Source organism: Silurus meridionalis, chromosome 22 (assembly GCF_014805685.1).
Source record: "Silurus meridionalis isolate SWU-2019-XX chromosome 22, ASM1480568v1, whole genome shotgun sequence".
NCBI lineage: Eukaryota > Metazoa > Chordata > Actinopteri > Siluriformes > Siluridae > Silurus > Silurus meridionalis.
Window position 1 is genome coordinate 9,990,019 of NC_060905.1, and position 19,857 is coordinate 10,009,875.

Genomic DNA, 19,857 nt, shown 5'->3' on the forward strand with positions numbered 1-19,857 from the left:
CTGTAATGCCTGATCAGTGTGGTCTTTTTGAGTGTTCAAAATGAATAAATAATGCAGATTATTGGATTTAATTATGATGGTCTTTCCCCCCCTTTTTTATTAAACATCTTGTGGTAGAGAACTGTGGGTGTTAATAGCACCCAATTAAACTACTTCCTGTGCAAATCTACTAGGTATTTATTGTATTGTTTTTGTCATTCTGCAGATTATTAGAATGCACACGCCTTCCATGCCTGCTTCATTCTTTCCCCGATAATGTAAAACTGTTAAGATTTGGTTCACATTCTTATTGAAACTGTTGCCACAAAATTGGAGACACGTTGAATAAGAGTTTGGTAGCATAACATTTTCTTTTCACTTCAACTAGGAGACTCAAACCTGTTCCAGCATGACGATGCTCCTGTTCACAAAGACATCTCCAGGACGGATATATTTTAAATGGGCTGGAGTGGAAGATCTTGAGTGGCCTGTCACAGAACTCTGACCTCAACCCTATTGAACATCTTTAGGATGACTTAAACGCTGATTACACCCCAGGCCTCCTCACCTTACATCTGTACCTGACTTTACTAACATCTGTGTGGCTGAATAAACACGCTTCAAAATTTAGCTAAACATCTTTAAAAGAAGAGTGGAGGGAATTATAACTGCAAATGGGACTAAATGCAGACTGGAATATTTAAAATGCAGAGTCCCATATTAGTGTTACTGCAAAGATGAATAAACAATAACTGATAGGGGTGGGGCATGTGCACGGGCAGAAATCATCTACATTTTCTCTGAAATGGAGCTTGTCGTGTTACCATGGAAACCTTAAATCTTGAATCATTTTGTTGTTCTGAAAAGTTTTACCTCCGACTTTCTAAATGATTTCTAAGAATATTAAACTCTTGTTTCTTGTCCGTAGTTATTTAGTTATTTAGTGTAATTAATAACCATACCTCAGCTTACAAACAATTTCATTAGCATCTTTTTTATTTTCTAGCTTTCATATACAAAGAATGAAAGCCATGTCTTCGTTGTGGAGGTAAATGTTTCTCGCTGTGCGCGTAATGAGTTGTGGGCGGAATGCTCCGAGGAAGTGCCGTGATTGATCATACCCCAAATGTCCAAACACACAAGCGCGAACTTTCCACCGCAAATGGCAACAAATTCGAAGGTCGCCTCGGCCTGCCGCGGTCCGAACACCCCGAGAGCCCCATTTCTCGTTGTAGATTCTGACTGTTCTCAATGCGAGCTGTACACAAGTGTATATGTCTACATTTTAAACCTGAACCGACCGCAGCGTCTCGACGGGATATCCACACACACCCGCTGTATACTGAATAGCAGAGTATTCGGGGTGTACTGCAGATCTTTTCTGTGTGTTTGTAATGTAAAATGCATCACTTGTTATGCAGCTTCACTGTTAGTCTCACACTGAGTAGGTGTACATAAGAGAGAGAGAGATAGAGAGAAGGAGAGAGAAGAGAAACCAAGTCCACACGGAATTGGAGAATGATGGAATGGAGTTGCTTTCGGTGCATTTGATTTAGCATTGAGTTTAATGTGCAGAATGTGGCTTTAACCTAAGAAAAACCGTCCTTGACCTGAAGTACGTCATCCAGACCTCACCACATGCTGAGTTTCTTCTCTGATGATTTGTGAGTGGACTAAGTGATTAAGTGATTAGCAGTTCTCAGATCAGCTTTGTGGTTTTGCTCGACTCCTCAGTTGCGTCAGTATTGTACCGAAGCAACACTCTGTGTATGGTCCTCTACGCAGTTGAGATGTTTCTGTTCACTTCAGAATCCATCTTGTTGCCAGCCATCCACGATCACATCATCAATAAAGCCCCGTGAGTCAGTCGCCTTGGCAGCTGGACATGCCCGTGGCACCCTGTTACACACACGAGGTGGCATCCATGCCTCACACAGTCAGCAAACTTGGCTTGCCTGCTTTACACAGTTGTCTGTGTCACTTTGCTTCAAACAGATGCAACACACCATAAACCATTTTTACAATTGGTGCAGTGCAGTAATCCAATGTCAAACACAGTTACAACTTATTGCACTCATAGTCCAATCCTTTTTTTTTTTTTCCTTTTCTCTTTAAAACTTGCTGTGCCATATGCGCCCCAGATCTGCTCAAACACCGTCTGGGTCCTCGTTTGAAAAACGTTTGTCATTCAGCACAATTTTTTTTTTTTTACTTTTTTTTTTCTCGTTTCTCTTTAAACCGCGGCATTAAACGTGTCCGCACTACAAGCTCACAGATGCCTCCGATTGCATTTGTAATTTTGTACAGAAAATCCCACTTTCTTTCAAGCTCTGATCCGGTGGCTTTGGCTCTGCTTTTATATTTCTGCCGGGTTGTGTTTCTGCCCACCGAAAACTCTTTTAATTACAGGACAGCATCAGTAAAACTCTCATTATCTTGTTTTTTTGTGTGTTGTTTTAAATGTTTTTCTGGGTTTGTTTTTTTGTTTTTTTTTTCGCCCCTCATTGACCTTTATTTATTTATTTTCTTTTTCGCATGCATTTTGTTTGTCTGAGAAAGACCCGATGTGCGGTTAAGATCAGTGCCGCTTATTGGAATGTGTGCGCCCAACCAATGCTTTTTTGAAGTTTGCGTGTGTATTCTTTGAAGAAGAGAGAAAAAGCCACATTGTTTTTCCTTCGCGCTCCCCGACTCGGCACTGACTTCCCCTTAAAGCTGAGCTCGTGTGAGCTGTATGGACAAGCGGTTTACTCAGCGGTTCCTCTTTACCGGTTTCGATTTGCCATTGTTTGGAAGAAAGTGCGAGGCCTACGCGGGCTACAAGCGTCTGCTTCAGCCAGCTGTTTTTCCTCTCCGAGCGCTTTTCATAAATAAAGGACGCTGTCCCCGAGTTGAATTGTTTAGCTCTTGTTTGTAAAATGAGATGATGAGAAGAACCAGAGCACTCCTGGCATTCGCGACAAAGGTGGAGAAGCTTGCTGGGCTTGTTTGATGCATGAACTGTAATTTCAGCCCTGATATTACTCTCCGGTCACATACTGCAGCTGAGCTCGAGCTGTCGGAGAGGAAATTCATGGCCTGGCGTATTCCAGCTGAGCGTGCGGAGGTGTGGGAGTGTGTGCTCTGTGGTCGCTGTTTGCCATGTTGTCAACCCTCTGGTGAAGCATAATGGCACAGAGTGGGATGAGACCGCACTCCCAAAATACCACCATTTGTCTGACCAGAGAGTGGAACTGTCATTCTCTGAGCTTGTGCGCGCACACACACACACACACACACACACACACACACACACACACACACACACACACACACACACACCCTCTGTGACCACTCAGCCATCAAACACACCCATATAAATACCTACATCCACTCTTATGCAGGAGGGCACACACACAGACGCACACTGTAGTCATTAATCAGTTTCTCATACACGCTATTTAGACTGGCTGCTAAGCTTTCTCTCGTGTACACACACACACACACACACACACACACACACACACACACACACACACAGACAGACACAAGATGATACTCAGCACGCCCTCTTCTCTGCTCATTGTCAATTGTTTACAAAGCTGGAAACTGCAATTTCAGGGTTCCTCTTTGCACCTGTCCCTATAAGCACCAGAGTTTCTACTAAGCCTTTTCTTGGCCAACCTCTTTCTCTATTTCTCTCTCTCTCTCTCTCTCTCTCTCTCTCTCTCTCTCTCTCTCTCTCTCTCTCACACACACTCACACACACACACACACACACACACACACACACACACACACACACACAGCCCAACCATTCCATCATTCTGTCAGACATTTGATTTGCTGCTAAGTTCAGCAGCTCTGGTGATAAAGCAAATCAGAGCCTTTTCCTTGCTCATTCTCTTTCCCTCTATTTTCCCCTCTCTGTCCTCTCTGTCACTCCTAGACTGTTTCCTAACAAGAAAAGATCACGACTGCAGCGTTTCACAATTTGTTTCATTCTTTCACCAAGTATTTCACACTCGAACTTCAGAATAGAATGCAAATGTTAAAAACGACGCATCAAAATACTTGCTTATGTCTTAAATTTTTCCAAATACACACTTTTGTATGAATATAGATAAATATATGAATATTTCCTTGCTCAGATACATCATGTTCTCTATAACTCTGTGATGCTGGACTTCATGGACCACAGCACTTTCAGATATCTTCAGCTTTGCCTTTTCTCATAATTTTCGCAAAGTAAAGGGTTGAATTTGTATACAGATTGTACAAAATTTGTATTAAATGAATTCACAAGGAAAATACTGATCACATGATGTACATGTTCCTTATATAGATATGTTGCTTTAAAATCTTGTCATTCTAAAATATCGTTGTTCAGCCAAGGCTTCGGAAGTCAAGGCATGGCACGTTAAAAAAAAATTCGATGTAATGATTGCAGTGCGTCCGCTGCGCTGGAGCATCACAGATCTTTCAGTATCCTGGTGTCTGAGTACTGTACCTGAGTAACTTTCCAACCACTTGGTGTTCCCTGTGTGGGGAATCACATTAAACTGGCATGGTATTAGACATGTTTGGACAGATGATTCGACACAGTGTTGGTTGAATTGGCAAGATGATAGAAAAAGTTCATGTGGGATATTTCTGGTCTCAACTGGATGTATTAAAGGACATTAGGCATAAAAACCCAATTATAGCTAAAAATAGTGTAGGTTTTTGCATGATCACCACACTTTTGTATTGTCCAAACAAATTCAACTTTATTTGTATAGCGCTTATAATAATGGACATGGTCACAAAGCAGCTTCATACAAACTTATAAATAGATGCATATATACATTTTAACATCATAAATTAGTATGCATTCATCTCTGTTATAATGTGGTTATCAGATTTAAATACAGTTGAACAACATTTTTCTGTGCAACCACACGGAAAAAATTCTCCTTTCACCCTGGAAATTTTTTTTTTTTATAAAACCTGTTACACGTCATAAACCAGTAATATATAATATATACAAAGCTATTGCAGTACGCCTCCAGCGCAGTGGACACACTGCAATTTTTATATGTATTTTATTCAAAATGCATTTTTTTTTTTTTTTATATATGGCATGCCTTTTCTTCTGAATGAGATGAATTTCAGCAAAGTAAAGCTTTAACTTAGCTCAGTATTAACTTTATGCCATGCTAATATTTTAAAATTTATGCATCATAAGACCAAAGACCAACATTTTTTTTTGTTTATTTATTTCTGTAATTGTGTATGTGCAACATCAGCATTTTCTGAGCCTTTAAGTTCTTCCTTTTCTTTTCTTTATGTCGGCGTGTTATCAGAACGTGGATATTGATTGGCTACGGCTGTCTGTAACATATTCCTCCTCGGAGATGATTAAAGTACACAGCTATAATATGCAGTTAATAGATAAAATATAATGCCATTTTTATAGAAACATCATTTAGGCTCAGTTTTCAACATTGTGAGTAACATTGAGATTTTAAATACTGAAATTTATTGTAAAATGATAAATAAACTATATGTACGAGAGTTTGCGGACACCCGACATATTCAACCATATGTGGACTTTGGATGCAGAAGCATTAAATTTCCCTTCACTTGAACCAAGAGACTCAAACCTGTTCCAGCATGTTAATGCCCTTGTGCACAAAGTGAGCTCCATGAAGTAATGGAAGGTCTTGAGTGGCCTGCTGTAGAGTTCTGACCTCAACTCTACTGAACCTCTTTTAGCATGAATTGGAACACTGACTGCACCCCAGGCCTCCTCACCCTACATCAGTACCTGACTTTACTAACATCCTTGTGGCTGAATGCATAAATCTCAACAACCACACTGGAAAATGTAGTGGAACACCTTCGCAGAAGATTGGAGGTTATTGAAACGGCAATTGGAGACTAAATGGGAAGTAGAATTTTCAGAAAGCACATTCTGAATTTTATGGTCAGGTGTCCACAAGCTTTTGGCTTCAAAGTAATCATTCGTAAAGTTCATCACAGCTTTTGCAGCCTACATGGTTTAGTGATTTTATGCAATTTATCTAGCAAAGTCAGTAATAATTCTCATCTAATGTTGGCCTATTTGATTAAAATTTTGATTACAAACTCAACCAATGTCACAGTGAGTGCTCTTTGTTCCAGTCACAGAAGCCAAATATTTGACTAAACTGCAATCAGTTGCGCAGCCTGAGAGCATTTCCTGAAACATGTGTGTCTCTTTCTTCTGTCTTGCAGTTCAGTATCAGATGGAGATGATGAGAAGTCTTCGTCACGTCAACATCGACCATCTGCATGTGGGTTGGTACCAGTCCACCTTCTTCGGCTCCTTTATGAGCCGAGCCCTGCTGGACTCTCAGTTCAGCTACCAGCACGCCATCGAGGAGTCTGTGGTGCTAATTTATGGTACAGTTTTCCCCTCCTTCCATCTGTCTCTTTCATGATACGTTTTGCCAGAACTAATGAGATTTTTCTAGCTCTTGTGTTTCTCACTCTGCCATTGCTAATGCACTCTCACAGGGTAATCCATGTCTCGCCGTCTTAGTCGTTTGTGCAGCTTCTAGACAGAAGATGCCCCGTTCAAATGTACCTGTCTGTTTACCTATCTAGCTTTTTAACTTGTTTTCTCTCTCTCAGGCAGTCATGCATTTGAGCTTTTTTTCTCTCTCTCTCATTCTGCCCCCTCGACCCCCACCTTGGATAAACAGTAGCTCAGTGTGTGTAGCTGGCCAGCAGCGGCTCTGTCTAGACAGGGTTTCCTCCTCTGTGTTTGTTTTGCCTGCTATCGGAGTGCTGATGTGTACCTTCAGGAATGCTGGATGGCTTGGTGGACTGGACGACCCCCTCCCCTCACCCTGCTCGCCCTTCCCCTTCAACTATGAGCATATTCCAGTATTGCCATCAGCTCCATATGCCTGTGTGCTGATGACTGGGAAGGGGCAAGTGGGGGCGCCATTCGTGGAGCTGCATTTATGACAGACCTGCATGCGTACTCCCCCTCACTCAGCTGAGCTCCCAATGCACACCAGGCTCTCTGATTACAGCTGTGGGGGGTTGGGGGGCGATGGACCGCTGACACATACACACAAAACCCCGAGTGTTCTCAACACCCTCCTCAATCCTGGTCCACTTGCTGTCAGTAAGTTTCCTCAGACACTACCCTCGTGCCAGATGTGGCTCCCTATCAGGACGCAGGCCTGCAGCGCAAATCTACATCAGACACCTAGCAGCTGCCAGAACCCGCTCCACATGCTTTGTACAGACAATAAGGCCTTTCAGAGCAGCCGTGGGTGCCGTGACTGAGGTGCGCACTGGCATGATCGTGTGAGAAGCAGAGTCGCTCGTTATACAAAGTGTTTTTTAAGCCGCTTTTATTCCACATCTGGTTGCAAAACATACCAGCTTTTTTTTTTTTTTTTTTTTTTTTTAACTGATGAATTTAGTGAAGTCTGTGATATGTTTCTTATTAGCCCAGGCAAATGATATCCAGTCTTTATGCAGTGGAAATTAAATTAGAGGTTTAATTTTGAATATGCATGGATACCAGGAGGCTAAAATGTAATTCTCTAGGTAACCTTTAATGACAGTTTTCATTATATCTCGAAGATATTTACGATTAAAGTCCACGCTTGGACTCGTATCTTAATAGAATCCTATTAGATCTAATAGGATAGCATGTTATATTACTTTATGAAAGAGAACCATATGCTGCATCTTTCTATAGCCTTAAATCAGTTCTTACCATTTAAAATCATTAGAAACTACAGGAGACAGTTAAATGGCAGCCTTGTTAATATCTAGCATTTCTTTTTTATCGCTATCACAGGGTGTGTTTTTTAGCTGTGATTGGCAGGTTGATTGGCATATTTCAGGTAATAGAAGCCTGGACACGGATTAGATCTCCCATTAGAGTTCTCTACGTCTCTGGTCTAGTGCAATTTTTTGGTTTGGTCTGTGTACCGTTTACAACTGTTGACTTTCACAGTGCTTCTTGCAGATGGATGACTGGAGAGGCTGATTATTGATTCTGCAGACTGAAGGTCATGTGAACATTAAAATTACAACAGCTGGGACTTGATTCCAAACTATGAATATAAAACCTTTTGTCTTTGATTCTAGAGAAATAGCCATCGGATCATTCTCACTGAGCTTGTTGCTGTATTTGATTTAGGAAGGTGATGGAGTCTACAGTGACATTTACAATGAAACAAGCAGGTCAATAATAATAATAATTAAAAAAAATTAATAAAAAGTCGTCAACCTAGTTGTATATTACCATACTGCTGTTAACTTATCCGCATGTGTGCTGCAGTGGTTTAGTGTTGATATAAGCTCTAAACACTCACGGCAGCACAGGGAGTCTGGCCCTCACTACTAACACGATTCACGATTATCACACTAGCACAAACCACATAAGTGTAGTTTGCTCTTTATTTCCCTTTACGCTGAGTTTGGATATCACCATTATATGCAGTGCGGGGCGTCCTACTAGGAATCATCCTGCTCCTGCTTCTGTGACTTCATCCATACCCTCAAATATATGTTCATTAATCATACAATACGTGTTTTTTAAATTTTTTTCCTACATATTCCATTTCAGAGATCTTTGTATATTTTTTTCGAGCTTGTAAATATCACGTGCTGTTTGAAATGCGAGGCTGTGACATGTTCCTTCAGCGAGCTCGCCGCACAGTTTACCCTGCTCTCGCTAGTTTCTGGGTGCTCACCGTGTAAATATGATCAGGGTTTATTCTCAGCTTCGTTTCTGACTTGTGTATATGGTGTGTCTTCTTTAGTTCATTTTGTATTATACCACACCTGTCAGTCGGATAACGCGCTTCCAGTCTTTTTCCGCTTCTGCTACCATCATTGCTGAATGCAGCCTTTGTTTTCTACTTTCCCAAAATAGAAACTCGCTGAGAAGTCAGACAATTGAGTTGCCCGGGTGCACGAAAAGAACGATGGAATTATTCTAGGTTTTTTTTTTTTTTTTTTTTGCAGATGCTTTCGTTTGGCTGTCAAAACGTCCGGGAGACTGGCATGTTCACGCGAGGTTCACAACAACTAATAGGAAAACTAATAAAGCCTTTCTGACACCGAATGTCTGCATTCTGACACTCAAATTAATGTACTATGACTAGTTTTTAAATGTTTTTCCTTCAAACATTTGTATCAGGCAGCAGGCTGAAGGCCTCATAACCCAGAGAAGAAATTTTGTCCAGCGATGCCTCTGTACACTGACTATTACTTTAACTGACAAACTGTTAGTCGTATCTGTTGTGGAGAAGAAGCGATGCCTAGGGAACATTGTGAGAGTGTGGTAACACCCATGACCTAGTGCATTTTCATCTTATTTGCCTCTCTTGTCTCTCTGTAGATCCCATTAAGACAGCTCAGGGATCCTTGTCCCTCAAGGCCTACAGGCTCACCCCCAAACTCATGGAGATTTGCAAAGAGAAAGACTTCTCTGCAGAATGGTATGGTGCATGCAATGACACTCATGCAGACACAACAAACACAGCTGCCTTCAATCATACTTTTATAAACAACACACACACACACACATAAAAACAAAGCTCATCAATTCCAAATCCCCTGCTATTTTTTCTCATTTGCTCAGATTGTGCTTCTTATTCTGATTTAAATCACGTTGGACTTCCAAGCTTGCACCACCCACCACACACCCACACCCCCACACACACTGATTAGCTACGAGAATCACCAATACATTCGTTTCATCAGGCGTATGTCCGCTTTAACCTTGAACGCTCTTGATAATGGACAGATTAGTGCTGGCGTGAAAACATGCGCTCGACCTCCTCATGTAGCTGCTACACCACCATACGATACGTCACAATGATCTGTATGAGTGGTCAGAGGAGGAAGAGAAACTGAGAATCTCATTACCTCCCCGTTAGAATATTAGCTATTATTATTACTCACACACTTACTGAGCACTTTATTAGGAACACTATAGTAATACTGGTAAGATCTCCCTTCACTCTCAAAAGAGCTTAAATAACTCATGGCATGGATTCCACAAGAGGTTGGAAACATTACAGGATTCAGATCCGGTAACTGGGAAGACTGCTGAAGAACATGAAACACATTATTGTGTTCATGAAACCAGTTTGAGATGACTTTTGGTTTTGTGACATGGTGCATTATCATTACTAGAAGTGACCATTACAAAATGGCACATTGTCAGCAAAGGTTGTGGCATTTAAATGATGATCGTATTAATGGGTCTATATTTTCCTCACACTATTCTACCACCTTTACCAGTCTGGATTGTTAACACATAGCAAGGTTGGTTATATGGATTTATGCTACTGGCACCAATTTCTGACCCCACTATCTGTGCCTGAGCAGAAATCCGTTAAAAAAAAAAATCTAAAGGTTTTCACTCTTCACCTGTCCAATTTTGTTGAACATCTGCCCACTGCAGCTTCAGCTTTATGTTCTTGACTGATAGACCACGTCAGGCTCCACTTTTGTATAAACTCTGAAGAATGTTCCTGTGAGAAAAGCAGTTACAGAAGTGATGTCTGTCTGCCACCAATAATTGTGCCACAGGTTTACCTGAAGCTATGTTTCTCTGTCTGCATGATTTTAGCCACATGATTGGCTGCTGAGATTATTACAGGTAGGACAGAGTGCTTAGTGGGTGTTTAGGGCTATGCTAACTCTTCTTGTTAATGTTGGTAATCAAAAGAAATCCACTGTTAAATCCATTTCATGGGGCTTTTAAAAAATTCAGTGAAACACTTGCTTTTTTTTCACACCTCCTACCAATACATCAGTTCTAAAAAAAAAAAAAAAAAAAGATTACAGCACAATTAATCAACACTCTTGAGGTCTTCTTAGCTAGAACAGACAGAAAATGGTCACCCTGTGACTCTGAGCAAAAGTGTGAACCATTAAGCACTGCATTTCAAAGACAAGTGTTAAAAAGATGTAATAGCTTATCGATGAGAAAATGGTGTGTGTGTGTGTGTGTGTGTGTGTGTGTGTGTGTGTGTGTGTGTGTGTGTGTGTGTGTGTGTGTGTGTGTGTGTGTGTCCACAGCTTGAAGAAGGCCAGTGTGGGCTATGACAACATGTTTGAGGAAGTTCCTATTGTCATCAAGAATTCTCACCTTATCAGCGTGCTGCTGTGGGAGCTGGAGAACAAATCGACTGTAGTGGAAAAGCACGAGCTGCTCAGCCTCTCCAGCAGGTTAGACAGACACACACAACTAGGTTTTCATTGTTCTATCTGAAGTCAAGTCAGGCAAATGCATTCTGGGTTACTAAAAATTAATGACAAGAACACAAGCAAGAAGCTCGAGATGACTAGAGGTCGAAAACACGAACCCGGAGAAAGTACAAGATGTACGAGAGAAGTCTGAAAAAGCTTTACAACATGTGCTGAGGAAATTAACTTCTTATTGTTACAACCCTATTTATTCCATTAAAAAAACAAAACAAAAAAAAAAACAAGCTGAAATTGGGTTTGCTGTTTCGGGGCAAAGCAGGGGTCATTGCATAAATCGAAGAGACTAAACACCAGATTTGTTGTTTTGATGCAAAATTTATTTAAAAAAAGAAACATTTGCTACAGGAGAATTAACCTTGGGGTGAATGACAAAAAAGCAAAACGATAAACAAAGAATGGCTGAGACTTTTAGATACCTTGATTCTAACAACTGGAATACATTGTCTTATTCTTACTCTCTAAACAATACCTAAACATAACATGAGTGCCAGAAAATAAAATGCATTTGTCTAAACAGTATCAAGGCAGCTACTGTATCAAAAGAACATAAATTATTCCCTAGTTCGAATACTTGAAAGAAAGGATGCATCATCTTCTTTCTCTTCTTTCGGCTTCTCCCATTAGGGGTCGCCACAGGGGATCATCCGTCTCCATACCCCCTGTCCTCTACATCTGCCTCTTTCAAACCAACTATCTGCATGTCTTCCCTCACCACATCCATGAACCTCCTCCTTGGTCTTCCTCTTTTCCTCCTTCCTGGTGGCTCCATCCTCAGCATTCTCTTACTGATATACGCCATGTCCCTCCTCTGCACATGTCCAAACCATCTCAATCTCGCCTCCCTCACCTTGTCTCCAAAACATCCTACATGCGCTGTCCCTCTAATAGGATGCATACACTTGTCTATTGTATGCCCCATTCTAAAACCAGGGTCATTAATACGCAGGTACACTCCCCAGCTTCCACTCTTCTGAGACGAAAATCTTTTCTTATATTTTCTTTCTGGTCACTGATGTTCGGCAAACAAACTTGGCATTCCAGTTATCCCAAATGTGTTCTTTTGGCACAGAGACCTGATCTCAACCCTATTAAGTTCTTCTGCACCAACCTTCTCAAGCCATGACACAAGCATTTCTTTTTGCAATGCAGCATCATCATCCTGGATAAAATGTTTGAGTGGAAGGAAAGCATAGACATCCTGTACAAATATGTGTATTCGAGTTGTGACAACAGTTTGGGAAAGATCATCATAAAGGTGTTGTGGTCAGGTGGCCCCAAACATTTGTCCATATAGTATCTGTTAGATAAAAAAGAATGCTTAATATCAAACACAGGTGAGCTTGTAGCTAGCATAAAACAGAAACACAACACATCAAGAGCTGGTAAATGGCAAAAAATAAGGTGAATACTAAAGCAGATGTCATGTTTTATACAAAGTTGTGGATGGTGGAATAATCCAAATGGAGCAAAGTTCAAATCCCAGCACCACCATTGGGCTCTTGAGCAAGGCCCTTACTGCTCTATTGTCTGAATGAGATAATAGTAAGCAGCTCTGGAAAAGGGTGTCTGACAGAATGCCATAAACGTAATCAAACAGATGTATCAAAGGGTGTGTGGTATATAGTGGAGCTGTGAATAGCTCAAATATATCTGCCATCCTCCCTTTACTGTTCTTTTAATCAAAACTCATCCTTGTTTTTTGGGATCCTCGAACCATGTGGGAGTGGCCAATGTCCAGGGATTTAACATTACATAAATGCTGTAGCAGTGAGTTCTCCAAGGAGAAGCCAGGATCAATTTATGCTCATGGATCAATCATTCTGGGATTTATCTCATTCGAGTGGGCAACTATTGCTTAGTTCAGGGTAGCAACCTGTGCCTGATTTGTGTCATCAAGATAAGGAAAAGCAATAATAATATATAACATCAAAAGGGAACTACTGTAGGAACGAGAGCAGATGCTGTAGTACTGAGCTTTAATAGATGCCAGCATGAAACAGCTATGGATCCTCTACACTTGATACAAGTGCATTTTCATGCAAGAAGGAAAGCACTGCCATATTGAGTCAGTAAAATGAAAACCGGTAATAATGGACACCTGATGAAGCCTGCAGAGAGATTCAGAAGGATGTTGCTAGTTATAACTGTATTATGTGCTTATTTAATGTCTTCTTATTAAAAACCTGATAGCACATGAAATATCAGTCACTGAGTCAGCAAGATGCAAGTTCATGCCGACATGTTTGGGTTCATTTATTGATTCCTTATCAAGGTTTCAGACTTCTAGCAGTCAGCACGCTTCCTTTTTATATTTACATCATGAAAAGTTTCTTATTCTCAAGCCGTTTGCCTAATATTTGCAGTACTTGCTGCCCATATTGTATCTAGCTAATGTAGCTATGTACCAGATATACTCTGATATTCTGTGTTTATTTCAGTTCAATTCATATTTATTTGTTTTAAGATTTTGACAACGGACATTGTCTCGAAGCAGCTTTACACAGATAATGCAGAAATGAAGAATGAATAAGATTGTTCTTTATAATCGTCTCTAATGAGCAAGTCGGTGGCGACTGTGGCAAGAAAAAACTCCCCGAGATGCCATTAGAAAGAAACCTTGAGGGGAACCTGACTCGAGGGAACCCATCCTGATCTGGGTGGCACAGATTGACTATTCATTAGAGTTAAACATTGTTGAGGTGTGCAGTGATTTTTAATAAGGTGTACAGTAATCCCCTCGTTTATTGTGGCGGTTACGTTCCAAAACCGCGATAAACGGACGCCACCCCAAAAATGCTATTTAATGTATACAGTACTGTACTGTATTAACATTTTACTTCATTTTATAATTAATAATGATAAAATGATTAATAAATTGCATTATTTCAACATGAAACTACATAAAAACAATTCCCTATACATTTTTTGGTCTATCAACTATCAGCTAAACATATTAGTTATGTGACAAATGCAATTCCGCGATAAACCAGGGGATTACTGCATCATCACGGTAGTCGATTATCATTATAAATGATATTAATCATCTAAATGAAGCACAGATTCGATGACTGATGAAGATAGTCATCATATTTATTTTAATTCAATATTTGATTTAAACGAGCATTTCTCTGTTGGAATCTTTAATCAATTAGTGTTAGAAATGACACTATAATGCCAAAATTTTGCGAACACCTGGTCATAAGTATATTATGTTCTTTTTAAGCATCGGATTCCCTGTTTGGTCCCAATTTGCTCTTATCATTTCCTCCACTCTTTTGGGAAGATGTTCCACTAGATTTTGAAGTGTGTTTGTGAGATTTGTGTTCATTAGCCACGAGGATGTTAGTAAAGTCAGGTACTGATGTAGGTGAGGAGGCCTGGGGTGCGGTCAGTGTTCCAATTCATCCCGAAGGTGTTCAGTTGTGTTGAGATCAGAGCTCTATAGCAGGCCACTCAAGAGCTTCCTCTCCAAACCATGTAAACCACATGGAGCTCGCTTTGTGCACGGGAACAGGTTTGGGTTTCCAAGTTCAAGTGAACACAAAATTTTATATATACCTCATCCAAAGACATCCAGCTTTGTGGTAACAGTTTGGAAAAGAACCACATATGGCAAGAAAAGCCAGATATCCTAATACTTTTGTTTATTTAGTGTGTATATATAGAGAGAGAGAGTGTGAGAGAGGGGATATTTGTTCTTCCAAATGTCATAAATGTGACTATTATGTCCTGAAAATGGTGGTTTAACCTGAGAATGTGTCGATTTGGCTGATGTTCTTTTTGATGTATTATGCTTAGATCCAGCAGAACCTGATTTGTAGTAACAAGTGGCAAAGAAAAGATGTGGAAAATGTCAAGAATGTAAGAGTTTAAATAAATACAGTAAAAATCACTACAGGAGAACATCAAGTATGAGAACACAACAGTAGCACAATTTTACTGTTCAGTTTCATTTTCTATCTGATATAAAATAAAAAAAAAGCATAAAAGCCGAATCAAAAGAAATGGAGCACTTTTGAATAGCGAAAAAAATGTTGCCATCTGTTTTCATACATATGTTTGCTCCTCGCTTTCGTTCAGCTTCTGTGTTGAATAGAGGCATCCCAGCAGACGTGAAGATAAATCAATAACTCAGATACTGCATATTGTTCACTGCTATCAGCATGTTATTCTTTTTAACTTACTAATGCACTCATGGGAGGTTTTCAGTTTCCAATTAGCATATTAATTTTATTTATTATGTTCTGTACAATCATGGTCCAGAGGGTGATTTATTAATTTCAATTTTTACGGGGAGGGTGGGGGAGAGAAATCACCACTTTCATTGCTTATTTTTCCTTTGTTGAAGGTCTGAGTGGGTTTGAAGGTCTCTTTCCCAGTAGATTCGAAGGGAATTTGATCTTTTTAATTTGTCTCTCTTAATTCAGACCTGTCAAATGTTTTTCGTCTAAAGAAAGGCAGGGATCCAACAGCTCTGTTCATCTCTTGAAATAATACTTTGCCGATTACTTGCCCTTCTCAGTGGAAAGGTGCGAAGGGACGTGGGACAAGCAACTAAACATGCGCGCATACACTATATTGACGAAAGTATATGGACACCTGACCTTTTCAGCCACAAACTGTACAAATCTCTTATAAAATTTCAAGCTCAGTATTGCTTCAGCTGGCGGTCAGGCCATAAGGGCACTCACCCTTTTGTTTCCATCGCTGTCTTTCTATCTTTAGCTGTGCTCGCTCTTTCCCTCTCTAATGACTGGAATACTAAAAAAGCGTGCAGGCATGGCAGATTTATCAGTGGCTTTGCTCTGACGTTCTTTTCTCTCCATCTCTCTCTTCTCTCCACATCTGTTTAAGTTATCTCTTTGCAGTCTGCTGTTACCGTAGAAACCAAAGCAAACAGTGGACAACTGCAGCCCAGCTAGTACAATACCTCCCTGTCTTTCTCTCGTCTCCCCCCACCACCCTCTTTGCTTTCCTCTCTAACCCTCCTCCCTTCTTCCCAGAGGGTTCACATCAAATCAGCTCTCTTCATCTGAGAGGCTAAATTGAATTCTTTTTTTTTCTGCATGGAGTAAAAAAAGAATTATGAGTTTTACAATGTGGACGGAGGGGGTTGGAGGGGTTGGGGGTTTGGGTGGGGATCGGCTGGTGCTGGGAGAATCTGTATGTCTTGGTTGGGGAAAAAAAAAAAAAAAAAAAGAATATATTGCCCGGTATAGCTTCAATTTTAAATGAGCCTGTCTGGAGGGGCCTGCCACTCTCCTCTTGTAGCCCATCCTCCATTTTGTTTTATTTTTTTAGTTGTCCATCCCTGTTATAATCTGGCTACTCTTGGACTTCTTTGATTCGTCATGTATGTGTGTGAAAGCACTTCATAGCAGGAGCTTCCTAGCATTTGCATTACAGAGACTTACCATACATTTTGTAGAACCTATGTTTTTTCTTTAAGCACATGCACACACATGCACATGAAATGTTCCACCTCCGTCAGTTCAAATGATGCCACATAGCCTCTTACCTCATGCGAAAATCAACTTAGCTTGAGCGAACCAACCACACGGCTGTCTTATTTCTCTGTGTTGTGGTGGAATTAGAGTTAGATCTTTGTCTGGCTTCAACAGATCTCTTCTTAAACCACTAATCTATCATGGCCGCTAGCTCAGACAGTCTCATCTTGAACCGAGGGGTCAAACATGCGGCTTCGATTTTAACAAAAGCAGACTGATGAGTTTGAGTGCCTCTGTTTGTCCGGCAGGCTTTAAGTTGTTGTCTTTAAATATATTAAATCTAGCTTGTTTACACAACGCTACCGCCCTTGTGACTTGTATATATGCTTCTTGGTTCTTACGTGTTTTTTTGGCTTCCCTGGATGCTTCGCGCCATGCACCATGTATTTTTCTTATTACAGTGCAAGTTCAGGGGACACTGGGTGCTGATCTCTAATGCTCTTTTAAAAACTTGCACAGAAATCTTTTGCCATGAAACAACTGCTGCCATAACCATCTACCACCCAGATATATGACTGGTTCTGTGTGCCTTTTTATTCTAATGATAACTTTATGGCCACCAATCGGCATCATTTTATCACCACCTGCTTAATATTGTGTTGGTCTCCCATTTGCTGCCAAAACAGTCCTGATCCGTCAAGAATTAATAGCATTAACTACTTCAGCAATTTGAGCTACAAGGAGCTCGTCTGTTGGATCAGACCACGCGGCCCAGCCTTCACTCCTCAAATGCATACCTGAGCCTCTGCCCCCCATGCCCCTGTCGCCAGTTCACCACTGTTCCTTCCTTGGACCCCTTTTGAGGGGTTGGGGACCACTGGTCTAGACATCACAATTTGGTCCTCGTCGAACTTACTCAAACCTTTTTCCTGCTTCTAACACATCAACTTTGTGGACAAAATGTTCACTTGCTGCCTAATAAATCCCACCCACTAATGTGCCATGATGAAGAGATAATCAGTGTTATTCACTTCACCTGTCATACTGTTATGTTATGTTATGCCTAGTCAGTGTATAAATTATGAGTTAGGCAGGTTTTGCTGCTGGTTAGTTGGGCTAAGGGGAGAGAAGTGATGGTGGTTAAGGTGCTGGGTTATTGATCGGAAGGTCTGGGGTTCAAGCCCCAGAATCGCCAAGCTGCCACTTCTGGGAGATTGAGCAATGCCCTTAACCCTCTGTGCTCCAGGGGCGCTGTATCATGGCTGACCTGCGCTCTGACCTCAGCTCCCGAGCACGCAGAGATATGCGAAGAAAGAATTTCAATGTGCTGTAATGTATATGTGATGAAGGATATTCGATTTTATTCTTAGCCATACAGGCTAATGTATATTGGCAGGCTGGCACTGTGCAATGCACTGATTAAAAAAATTTTAGATTAATTGTAAGCTGGATTTCAAATGCTAGGAAAATTGCACGTTTCTCATGTGAAATAAACCAGAAACCTATCAGTTTTATTTGCTCTCATGAAGTGGCCATGCCCAAAGAATTTAATATTTTTGGACCATTTAGGATTAAACATTATGGCCAGTGTACTGGCCATCAAAGTTATTGTCTGTTGGCCAGTCACCAATATTAGTTTGAATTTGAAATTGGATTTATTGTTGCTGGTCTCTTTATTATCAGGCTGTAACATATGTGATCTCGAAATCCTGTATTTATATTTATACCTATAATCCAAACCTTAACACTGACCTCAAGGAGCCGTGTTTTATTTATTCTTTTTGCCCAAATAACAAAAAAGGATTACAGAATTGAGCCTGCCAACAGGCCGCGAGATGATCCAAACCTTCCACCAGTCGAATGGTGAAATAACAGTTTGTCTAACTGAGTCACCTTTTTCCTGTGGCAGCCTTTATTGGGACACCATGTTCCTTAGTCAGACCTTCTGCAGATCCAACTGCGTCACTGAATGGCTTCAGTTACGGTAAAGGAAGAGGATGGCGCCCTCCTTTTTTTTTTTTTTTTTTTTTTTTTTACTTTTTCTTTTTTTTTTTTTTTTTAGATCCCCTTAAAACAGTATTTCATTCACAATTAGAATATTTGCTGGTTGAGGCCTTGAATGGACAGTGAACACAGCCGATTCGTTCATCATTCTCAGTGTGAGAATTGAGCATTTTGTTTACTCTGTCAGATTTCAAGAGCTCATAGAGTGTGTGTGTGTGTGTGTGTGTGTGTGTGTGTGTGTGTGTGTTAGTGAGAGTGAATGCCCACGCAAATATATATGTGTCTCTGTAATTCTTTCGTGTGCGTATACGCGCGTGGGTGTGTGTAATTCCGCTAGTGTGGGAGAGAGTATTCTGAGCTCATTGGAGGCTGAATAATGAGGTGCATGGGAAAAGATGGAGGTCATATTGGGATCCCTGCCCTCATTCATCAGAGCTGGCACACTACGACAGAAAGCCTCTTCAGAAACATTAAAAACTCCTTCCAGGGCCACACACACACACACACACACACACACTTGCTTACTTTCTTGCCAAACCTGCAGAGCCAGCAAACTCTGTAATTTGCTGGGTAGGGGTAGTTAAATGAAAAAAAAAAAACCTAAACATTTTTTCCCCTCATGCCCCGTATCCAAGTGTACATGCATTTTTTTTTCACTCTTTTCAAAATCGAAATATTTACTTTCTAATCTCGAATGAAACCACGCTTAAACACGAGCGCCAAGCCGAGTTGTGTTCAAACGTCTTTGGGTATAGCTTTGTGTTTTCTGCAGGAAGACTGTCCTGATTCACACCTGTGCCATTAGAGTGGAACTGTGGATCGAATACTGTGGATAGTTTCGAAAGTTCTCAGATGGTTAACTGGGGCCATGTCCACACTAAAGTTTTTGTTTAAACACGCACATTTTTCTCTTTGTTCTGGCCTCTTGTCCTGTCCGACAGGGCGTTTTCCTTCAACAGAAACGCAGCTTTTTGAAAACACTCTCCAAAGTGGATAAAAAAAAAGTTTTCGCGTCACACTCCGGACTCTTTTGAATAGAGGCTTTTGAAAATGCATTTTAGTCATCGGTGCAGCATCTTAAAAAGCCGTGAAAGTAGATAAACAGGCAGAAAGGACGCAGGTTTTAGGTTTTGCTCATGCGCGGTACAGGGATGTTAGCGTGTCCAGACTT

The 19,857-nt window shown here is 40.7% G+C and overlaps 1 protein-coding gene across 1 annotated transcript in view; it reads left to right on the forward strand.

Moving 5' to 3' along the window:
• The window catches only part of eif3hb (eukaryotic translation initiation factor 3, subunit H, b), a 76,307-nt gene that overhangs the window by 46,253 nt on the left and 10,197 nt on the right, over positions 1–19,857 (forward strand). The window contains exons 3-5 of the mRNA XM_046834656.1: positions 6,217–6,384; positions 9,356–9,455; positions 11,047–11,196. Of these exons, the coding sequence (XP_046690612.1) occupies positions 6,217–6,384; positions 9,356–9,455; positions 11,047–11,196 (418 nt within the window). The remainder of the gene's footprint in view (positions 1–6,216; positions 6,385–9,355; positions 9,456–11,046; positions 11,197–19,857) is intronic.